The sequence below is a fragment of the Cryptotermes secundus genome, unplaced genomic scaffold (assembly GCF_002891405.2).
Source record: "Cryptotermes secundus unplaced genomic scaffold, Csec_1.0 scaffold94, whole genome shotgun sequence".
NCBI lineage: Eukaryota > Metazoa > Arthropoda > Insecta > Blattodea > Kalotermitidae > Cryptotermes > Cryptotermes secundus.
This window is the reverse complement of record NW_019737391.1, coordinates 764,272-775,448: the sequence shown is the minus strand read 5'-3', so window position 1 is coordinate 775,448 and position 11,177 is coordinate 764,272. Positions and strand designations below refer to the sequence as shown.

General features: G+C 39.7%; 1 protein-coding gene across 1 annotated transcript; it reads left to right on the top strand.

Annotated features, from left to right (window-relative positions):
* Positions 1-211: 211 nt before the first annotated feature.
* LOC111870283 lies at positions 212-9,284 on the top strand. The gene is made up of 4 exons (XM_023862420.2): positions 212-440; positions 4,001-4,116; positions 5,685-5,944; positions 8,214-9,284. The coding sequence occupies exons 1-4, from the start codon at positions 279-281 to the stop codon at positions 8,306-8,308; spliced, it is 633 nt and encodes a 210-aa protein (XP_023718188.1). The 5' UTR covers positions 212-278; the 3' UTR covers positions 8,309-9,284.
* Positions 9,285-11,177: the final 1,893 nt, after the last annotated feature.

Here is an 11,177-nt window from a genome sequence, read left to right as displayed (position 1 = left end):
CTGTTGAACTTAACAATGACGTGTATTCTAGTGGATTTACATGAGAAAAACACTGATATAAAATCCTTTCGTTATCTATAAAAGCCCGGTTCCGGTTGATAAAATATTTTGTAATAATTCATTTTATGACACTTGAAAGATAATACATTATCTGTGGACCTACTGTAAACGCAGGTGTATTTAGTATCTATAGCAACAGACGTATGAATATTTGGAGTATATAAGGAAGACGCATCGTGATAGACATCCTGGGAGACACTGTGTATTTGATTATCAGGATGGCACTTATAAGCATCGCTGTAGTGTTACTGTTCATGGTGGTGGGTTCACATGAGCATGGCATGTTGATAGACCCTGTGAACCGTAGCTCCATGTGGCGTAAAGGCTACAACACACCCGCAAATTATGAAGATAACCAGCTCTTCTGTGGTGGTCGGTCGGTAAGTTCGAATGTTTTTGTTTAAAATGTGCATGGAAGATCTAGGCTCACATAGCATGCTGGAGTGTTGGGGGAGGGGACGCCAGAGTAGCATGCAAGAGGAACCAATCCCGTCTCTTCATTTTTTTTCCAATATAAGCTCACCTTTCTTCAAGATTTTCAGTATTTAATTATTATGCAGGACTGTTGTCAGGTTATTGTTTCTTGAGCGATGAAGAAGGAAATATTTGGAAATTTAAAAGCAATGACAAATCATTCGTGAAAAATTACTGAGTCCGCTTATTTACCTCCACACCCTTACCGACAACATTCGGAATTACAGTATACAGAAAACACTATTGGTGAAGTTACAAATATTTTGCAATTGTAATATAAGAATTATATTTGGACCGAAGAGAGATGAAGTGACAGGAGGTTGGAGAAAACTGCATAATGAGGAGCTTCATAACTTGTACTCTTCTCCAAGTATAATTAAAATGATCAGGTCAAGGAGGATGAGGTGGGCAGGGCATGTAGCACGAATGGGGGAAACGAAGAATGCGTATAGGATATTAGTGGGAAAACCAGAAGGAAAAAGCCCACTGGGAAAACCAAGGCGTAGGTGGGTAGACAATATTAAAATGGATCTTAGAGAGATAGGATGGGATGGTATGGATTGGATTGCTCTGGCCCAGGATAGGGACCAGTGGAGGGCTCTTGTGAACACAGTAATGAACCTTCCGGTTCTATAAAATGCTGGGAAATTCTTGAGTAGCTGCAGAATTGGCGGTTCCTCCAGAAGCGCTCAGCTCCATAAGTAAGTAAGTAAGTAAGTAAGTAAGTAAGTAACATAAGAATTAACCAAGACAGAAAAGGACAATTTATTAAACACTGTCCAATAAATTCGAAAATAAAATAATTTCGATACAATATAATCAACTTTATTAGATAGCGAATAACATTAATTATTAATGCTACATGAAAATATTTCATAAGTTAAATGAAACCTGAACTAATTTTGAAAGTGCTGGGAATAGAACCTCGTTCTAAAATACATTTTATTTCAACGGTAATGACAATTAAAAAATCTATATGTGTGACAAGGAGCGGTATGACGGAGTAAGTCACATGAAGCTAACAATGAAAATTATTTACATTATTTCGAAAGGATGTGGTGCCGACACAACGGGGCACGTGTGAGAGACTCTAGTTCAGTGTAAGGGGAAATAGTAACACAAAAATGAAGAACAGGGCAATGTCTTCCTTTAAAATTTTAATGATGAAAACACTTATTACATATTTGCTTTGACGGCAGAGAACAAGATGACCTAGAAGTAATGCTCTAGCTGAATATTCGGGAAGACGAGCGGTTCAGTTCTCCCCTGGGCTACAGTCTATTCTCAGAAGGCATTCGTGTATTTCTTCAATCTTTCCAGTGAAATATCTGAATAGTAAATCTTTTACGCCAGGACCGATTTCCTCTAAATGTGATTTCTAAATCTTTAGGTCAAAATATCATTCAAAACTTTATAACAGTGGTTTTCAAACTTAGTGAGACCGCGGTCCGGTAAATTCTATTTTTGTAAGACGAGGTCCAGGTACCGGGCGGCGGCCCAGCGGTTGAGAAACACTGCTTATAATCTCGGTGCTGAACACGCCTTTATAGGGCCCACAAGGAAATTATAACGCAATTTTTATTTTATTACTAGTGGGGTGGGACTAAGTCCCTTGTACTGCGGCCACCTCTGGCCTATTGTATCAGCCCCAGATGATAGGTGAGGGTGATTGTGGAGCAATTGGTGGAATGAAGATTGGCAGGGGAAACCGAAGTACTCGGAGAAAACCTGCCCCAGCGCCACTTTGTCCACTACAAATCCCACTTGACCAGACTCGGGATCGAACCCAGGCCACCGCGGTGGGAAGCCAACGACTAACCGCTTGAGCTATAGCGCGGCCATGTTATGATGCAATACTCGTAGTCACGTATTAACCTAACATCCTGTCAGAATAAAAGGAGAATTAATGGAATAATTTATACTCGTATATTTCTCATATTTTAAGGTTAATCAGTATTTAGACTTCAATTCTTTCATGTTTCTCCAGTGCAACACTAGATTCCTTAGTGCACAGCACACAGCACCTATATAAAAGAAGAAAAGAGGTAAATTCGAAAAAATGGATAGAACAATAATTATAATTATTCTCTATTAATAATTTCTCTTTGAAGAGAGATATGACACATGACTGAAAACCATAATTATGGTTTTCAGTCATGTGTCATGTCTCTCTTCAAAGAGAAAAATACTAGGATATTCTCACAGAGATATTGGGTTTTCGGTCTTTATCCATCGTCCTGGTTTTAAAGATAACTAACAAAAAACACGACGTTTCGGAAACTGGATCTGCTTCCATCCTCAGTTGAGGGAAAACACCTATTCTGTTGGGTCCCTTAGAAAGAGCTAGCCTCAATCACTGGACGAAAACCCAATATCTCTGTGTGTTATACACCATCGTCAGAATCCTATAGTAACTACTTGGATATTCTGTTCATACAAGTGAAACCACTTATCTTAAACACAGTAACTCTGCGTTTCAAGCTAGAATTTTTATTCTTGAGAAAACACTGGTTATTTCTGGCGTCATTTCATGTTTTCTTTTTCAGAATATCGTATTTATATGTGTATTAATGTACAACATACTTGTCTACAAGGAGAAGTCCTCACTCAGAAACAACTGTTGCTCATATACCTACGAAATTACTCGTCCTTTATGGTACTAAATATTTAATTATATGAGTAAAGTATTCATGTGTTAAATAAGTTTAAGTATAATGAATATAGTAGACCGCCTCTGTGGTCTAGTGATCAGAGTTCCTGGCTACAGATCCAGAGTTCCCGGGTTCGATTCCGGGCGCTACCAGATTTTCTTAGAAGTAGTGGGTCTGGGATGAGGTCCACTCAGCTTCGTGAGGATAACTGAGGAGCTATTTCAATGCAATAACGGCTCCGGCCTAGAAACCCGAGATTAACGGCCGTGGGGATCCGTTGTGCTGACCACGCGACACCCTCTAGCTGCTAAAGTTGGCACTAACTTCGCCGACAAGCGGCGGTTGCTCGGTCGATATAGTTCGCTTGCGGACTACAGGCCACAGAGTTTTTTATAATGAATATAATATTGTATTGAACAAAAGCACTACAACTTTGCGAACGAGCCTGATTTAATTATTCCTTCTCGTATTAATAAACTTAGATTCAACAATAAAAATATGTAGATACTTTCTAAGGATATTCACAGACGATTTGACAATACACAACATGCAAACAGATTAAGATAGCTGGTTTGCTTTTGTAAGCGGAAATAATGACACGGAGTAATAGCCATTATGTTGCTTCCCTTATTACAAAGTTTATGGTAACAGTGGTTAAGTTACTTTTGTCTGCGGCAGAGAAGAATGAACGGAGAAGTTCATGGAGGTAGGCCTAGGCCCTCTGGGGCTGTAGTGCCAATGAAAAAAAAAAGAGAGAGAGAGAGAAGAATGAGGTATGAAGTTTGCGGCGAATTGAGATATGGTTTTGGTTTCAGGTTCAATGGGAACAAAATGGCGGCAGGTGCGGTGAATGTGGGGACAATTATCAACTAGCTCGGCCTAGACCAAACGAAAATGGCGGCACTTTTGGAACTGGTATTGTTGTCGCGAAGTGAGTTTTATTGACTGGAACACGGATGGGTGGTTTGCAGTCTCACTGACTATATTGCTATCTATATTCCTATAAAAATGATCACCTGACTGGTCTGATAACAGTTGTCGTGTCAAGTAAATGAATGATTGGCTTCTGAGTCGATGTCTGGCTACTTACCTGATTGGTTAACTGACACTCTGAGTAAGGGAAACACTAACTGAACTGGCAGATATCTTCACCAGTTGATATACTGGTCGTCTATCTGGCTGACTGATCAATTATCCCTTTTTTTCGAAAAAGATTGCTGGTAGACAGATTAGTGGAGGGACTTTATGAGACACGTTTTACTAGCTAGTTTGTTAACACACTAATTTTTACGCTATAATTACTCGGTTTCTTTACTTGAAGTCTTGTGTTATAAAAATATAGTGCTATATCTATAAACATAGTAACACATTTTAATGGTGGAAAACATTTTCAATTGAGAGAAGCATTTCATTATTAAACGTACTAAGTACTCTATAAGGAGACATTTTGCCGCCTAATATACTAATTTAGCTACTGATATATGTGAATTTTCATACATGTATTCTCAATTAAGACTTTGCTACTCAGAGAATTTAAATTTATCAATGTTCAATGCAGGTCAGACACACTGAAAAGTAGTGTACAAAACTGTACTGCAGCATCGCTTTGCACGTCACTTATTTTCACCTATTATTCCGGCGTCTGACATGCAAATTCTGTTAAAATCTTAAAATTCACTTTGAATTTATTTTACCCTCTTTTATGCACCCATGTATTATACCGTATTTACGCATGTATAGGCCGCACATTTTCTGCCAAAAATTCAAGAGGAAAACTGGGGTGCGACTTATATTCGAAATATTCGAAATCACACTTCATTTAAAAATATATATATATATTCATAATTAGTAATACAGGGTGTTCTACTCCTGAAATAATATTCCAAGAAAATTATTTTTTCTATAATTTCTGTCTGAAAATTGTGCTGCGGCCTATACATGCGTAAATACGGTACGTCTTTAGTGTTGGATGTCGTGTACATTCCTTTTAATTTACGTCATATAACCGCATTAAACATCAGAATATATATGAAAAGTGGAGATATCATTTGAAGAGTCAGTATGAAGCTGTTCCATGTTGAGATGTATTGGTTGCTCTTTTAGAAAGATAGGCCGCACATTTTCTGCCAAAAATTCAAGAGGAAAACTGGGGTGCGACTTATATTCGAAATATTCGAAATCACACTTCATATAAATATATATATATATTCATAATTAGTAATACAGGGTGTTCTACTCCTGAAATAATATTCCAAGAAAATTATTTTTTCTATAATTTCTGTCTGAAAATTGTGCTGCGGCCTATACATGCGTAAATACGGTACGTCTTTAGTGTTGGATGTCGTGTACATTCCTTTTAATTTACGTCATATAACCGCATTAAACATCAGAATATATATGAAAAGTGGAGATATCATTTGAAGAGTCAGTATGAAGCTGTTCCATGTTGAGATGTATTGGTTGCTCTCTTAGAAAGATTAATTTCTTTGTTTGCAATAGCTACCCGGCTGGATCAGTCATCAAAACCGTGACTAAACTAACAGCGAATCATTTGGGTCATCTCGAATTCCGACTTTGCAAACTGAAGTCGAGCGGAGAGCTGGAATCTGAAGAGTGCTTCGCACAGTATCCGCTGAAAGTAAAGGGTGGCAGCACGATCTACAATTTACCCAATCAGAACACCGGAAACTTCGAAGTCGAACTGACCCTGCCTAATATAAAGTGCGAACAGTGCGTCCTGCAGTGGACTTACGTAACAGGTTAGTAACATGAAAGGCATTCTACGATGCATCCTTGTGACATACAACATGAACTGTTTCGAGTCCATTGCACGATGGAAGTATATTTTGTGCGATATTATCGGTCACTGGACGCATGGATGGGGGTTGGATTCCCCGGCAGGGGTAAAGAAATGGTTCTGTTCCCCAGAGTCGGGGGTCACGCGGTAGCGTAGTTGATTGAGGCACTATACTACAAGCCAGAAAGTCGCGGGTTCGAGTCCCGATGAGGTGGATTTTTCAATTTACCTAATCCTCCCTGCCGCATTATGGCCCTGGGGTCGACTCAGTCTCTAACAGAAATGATTACCAGGAATATTTCTGGGGATAAAGGGCGACTAGCGCGTAAGGCTGACAACCTCACCCTCATCTGTGAGCCGATTGTCTAGAAAACTTGAGAGCCTCAAAATCTCATAAGTTCACGGTCCTCCACGGCCTGTTACAGGGAAACCTTTACTTACTTACTTCCCCAGAGTCGAGACCGGCTCTGGGGCCCACGCTGTCTCCTATACAATAGGTACCGTGGGTTCTTTTCCCGAAGGTAAAGCGACAAGAGCGTGAAACTGACTACTGGTCTATATCTTATGTCGAAGTCAAGAATAGTGGAAATTTACCTCCACTCCCCGACACTTATTTTTGGAGTGGTGCTTTCTTAATTAAACACAGTGACAAATTTACCCCTTACCTTCCTATCTGTCACTCCGTCATCATGTTACGTGTAAAGTGTTTAATATGTCCTCCCCATTCCTCCGTCTTCACGAATTCGTTTTGTCGAATGAAGGTATCCTGACTTCACGGTCCGTACCAAAAGACTCTCCACGTAATGTTTCATGTTTACCTTGTAACGGAAAGAGAAACCACTGGGCAAATTCGCAAAAATCAGACCGGCTTCATCAACATATTTAAGCTATTCTTCCTGAGAAACATCTAGATTCTACTGCAGATTTTAACAAACTCCGTGGTTCTAGTGCGCAAGCGAACTATACCGACCGAGCGACCACCGCTTGTCGGCGAAGTTAGTGCCAACTTTAGCGGATAGAGGGTGTCGCGTGGTCAGCGCAACGAACACCCACGGCCGTTAATTTTCAGTTTTCTAGATCGGAGCCGCTATTTCCTTGAAATAGCTCCTCAATTATCCTCATGAGGCTGAGTGAACCCCGTTCCAGGCCCAATACGTCTCAGAAAAATCTGGTAGCGCCGGGAATCGAACCCGGACCTCTGGATCTGTAGCCAGAAATTTTGACCATTAGACCATAGAGGCGGTCGACAAATTGTTTAAAATAACAAAGCTAATAAATATTAAGCATATTTATCATTTGTACATTTTCTTCAGTATTTCAATGAAGAGCAATGCTCACGATTGTATGTCCAATAGGAACTCTAAATCCATTAACATGATAATATTGAAAACTGTGAGTGTGTAATTAGTTCTAGAATAGGCTAAAGAATGGTGAGTATTTCCCCCCGAAGATCAAATTAAAGTTTAATAAACTGGTTTATAAGGCTTCGTGCAATGTCCAGCATGGCATACGAATATGATTTATTCTTCTTTACCTTCTTCACGTCGGAAACAAATAGAGAGGTATTTGCGAGTATTACTCATCTTCTGTCTATATGAACTAAGTTCTTTATTTTTATTTTTAGCAAATGTCATAGATGATATGTGGTTCTAATCAGAAAGAAAGGCCGCTCCATAGCTCAAGCGGTTAGTCGCTGGCTTCCCACCGCGGCGGCCCGGGTTCGATCCCGGGTCTGGTCAAGTGGGATTTGTTGTGGAAAAAGTGGCGCTGGGGTAGGTTTTCTCCGAGTACTTCGGTTTCCCCTGCCAATCTTCATTCCTCCAACTTCTCTATCATCATAATCACCCGGGGCAGGCTACAATAGGCCAATCGATGGCCGCCGTGCCGAGTGGACCCAGTTGGACTCCACCCCCCACTAAAGCGAATTCTCCGTTCGTGCTAAAAACCCAACTTATCTCATTATTCTTGATTTTCTGATTCCAATAAATGTAATATATAAAGAAAAGTAAGATCATAAAGTTCCTTGTTATGTGACTCTTCTAACCTACTGTTATTCCTGTTCAGTCCAAATATTCTCCCAGCACGCAGTTCTAGAACACGTAGATTCGTATACAGATATATATATTCTACACTTAAAGTGAGATACAGGGCTTCATTTCCATAAAAAATGAATAGTGATGGATATAAATGACCATAAACTACAGTATTATACCTGTGTGCTATGATTTCAGGAAATTCCTGGGGCATTTGTGCGAATGGTACGGGTGCTTTGGGCTGCGGGCCACAGGAGACCTTCCGCACTTGCTCGGACATTTCTCTCACCTGATGACCTGGCTGCCTACATATATATGTGTGTGTGCATGAAGGGGGGGGGTGTTATATCTGTAACCCAATAGCAGGATCAATGAACCGTACCTTAATAGAACATGGCATATAATTTTTATCTAAGAGTGTGTCCTTCAACACAACAAATAAGTAAAAGAACGTTTTCAATTGAAAACAAGCATATATTAATCTGTACCTCATTTATTTATTACATGTATACGTATAAATTTAAGCATATAATAAACAAGTGAGGCACATATGCTTGTCTTCACTTGAAAACGATCCTTAATGTATTTGCTGTGTCAACGGTCACATTCTTAGATTTGACATAAGCAAAATGATGCAAACTATAATGTTTATATAATTTTTAATTTTACGCTTATAGTGACGTAATTCAAAAACAGCCGTCTGAAATCTAACATCGATGGCAATATTCAGAGGAAAAGCATTACCATATTATGAAGCGTATGGCATGTTTTTGATTAACGGAATTTTAAATAGTTAGTTGAAAACGTGGTAAAGAATAAGTATATATATATATATGGACGATAGAAAGTAACCGCCGACTTCACTAGTCAAAAGAATAAATGAAGAGTTTTATCCTCTCGGATATGACGCCGAGTAGTCCGTGAAACATATCCTGTCATGCAGAAGTTGTTAACTACTTCACGCTGGTTTCTTACTTGACTTACTCCTCGACCCTAAAGATGGAAGCGGCATACTCCTCCGAAACATAGGTTGAGAACAGACTACACGGCGTTATATCCCATAAGATACAACTGTGAAATCGTCAAATCATATATAAGATCAGTCATTCGGCGCACGTTCATCTAAGGTTACTAACAACATTTGTGTTTACACGTCACGTTTTAAAGCAGACTGTTACATTGTTAGATGTTTAACACAATCTTTCTTTGTAAAAAAATATAAATATTAAATGTTTATATTAAATCTTTGGGACCCGAAACTTTGTTTTATGTGAGTAATATGTAAAAAATAATAAATGTTGTTATATGCATATGTATGTATATGTTTTAATTTGTCATTTTTTCAATTTACGCTATGTATGAAAACATATTTCATCAGCGTTGTACGTAATTGGATCCTTAAGCATCTCCAACTGCAGACCTTTTCCCACAGTACCTCATACGAAGCAAACATGATTAGTTGATTGTGGTATTTCTGCAACATTAGACTTAGGTCACTTTTGTGCGTTACTTCGTTGTCAATATGAACACTATATCAAGTCTAATGGCAGGATGATTGACGGATGCTGAACTTGAGAGGATCTGGAAGGAAGAGATCGTGGTCTACTTGCTGACACATCTCGGAATTTGCCTGGATTAACTGAGGAGAACAATGCAAGATCTCAGCCCAATATAACTGGCGTAAAGACCGAGATCTGACCCTAGTACCTCCCTAGTAACGTTCCCACCTCATGACTCGTGGTACGCGGGTTCAAACCCGGCGGAGGTCGTGGAATTTTTAAGGGCGGAAAAATTCAGGGAACAAGTCATCCGGGAGGGACTTTAAGCCGTGGGTGTCGTAGATTTACAGCACGTAAAAGAACCTCATATCTCCAAAGGAGGTCACTGAGCCAAATTCAAGGACATTTCCCGCCCAACAGTAGTCTCTAACGCCTCTGATAGATGGGGGAAGCATTATAGATACCGCCAAGCCAGTAGAGGCCGAACTCGCTGGCTCGGTCGGGACTGAAGGTAAGCACCAATATCGATAGGGTATAGAGACTGGTAGAATATCATAGAGGGAAGCACAATGGACCAATACTGGTCTAAGTGCATGGGGAAACCCACCCTCTCCAATAACTAACTAACTAACTAACTAGTACCTCCCTAATACGAATCTATAGCGCTGCCGCCATGCGAACCCGCTCGATTCAGGTGTTCATGACTGACACGTTCCTCTAAAGCATAGGGGAAATTTGTTCTCCGTTCTAAACTGCATAATTTCCAAAGGCACACCTCACTTGGCTATTTGCGTTTTACTGCAGATGCAAACATGTTCTTACGAAGCTAGTCACAATGCAAATACACCGCATAATCATATTATTTTTCCTAAAATTTCCATTCATTTCGGAAGATGTTCCGAATGAAAGTTGAATAACTCCAATTTACGTATCTCTGTATATATTAACACGTTCCTGACGGTTGAAATTTTGAGTGCAATAAAACACTAAGGTAGGAGTAAGATAACTCATTTAAAAAGGAATTCGCCCTCACGTTGGAAAAAGATATAAAAGTTTGTGACCAGAATTATGAAAGCTGCGATATTTTGATATTTCTGGTTACCATGGCAACGAAATGTACAGTGTTAATACGTAAGAACCTATTCTGCCGACTTGTGTGAGAGTATATTGTGGCGTAACAACCCGTTACTAGGCAACGACAGCGAAACGAACGAGACAAACAGCCATTGCTAGGCAGCCATAAGCGTGCCAATGGACTGGCTGAGAAGCTACCACATGGGAACCACAACAGACAGGAAACTAATAATTACAGCAAGGTACCATTTGGCTGTCAATGGGAGAAGTTTAAAATTTAGTTCCGTTGTGAGATCGTGGCCAACCAGGAATGGAGTGAGCGCGGAAGCTGAAGGATTTTGATGAAATTTTTTGAAAATGCAACAAATTAAATGGAAAAGAGTCTATTAAATTATATTTCGGGAAGAATGTGAGGGGCAAGTCGTAGCATAGTTGGTTGAGGCTCTATGCTACAAGCTGGAAGGTAGCGGGTTCAATTCCCAGTGAGGTCACTGGATTTTTCAAATGACCTAATCTTTCCAAGCGCAGTATGGCCCTGGGGTCGACTCAGCCTCTATAAGAAACGATAAAAGGTAAAAAAAAAAAAAAA

What these genes read in the sequence shown, in the direction of transcription:
- LOC111870283 (XM_023862420.2), top strand. Translation starts at nt 279, where the DNA reads ATGGCACTTATAAGCATCGCTGTAGTGTTACTGTTCATGGTGGTGGGT. An exon ending in TCTTCTGTGGTGGTCGGTCG is followed by an intron (nt 441 to 4,000) that starts GTAAGTTCGAAT and finishes TTTTGGTTTCAG; the next exon opens with GTTCAATGGGAACAAAATGG. An exon ending in ACTGGTATTGTTGTCGCGAA is followed by an intron (nt 4,117 to 5,684) that starts GTGAGTTTTATT and finishes TGTTTGCAATAG; the next exon opens with CTACCCGGCTGGATCAGTCA.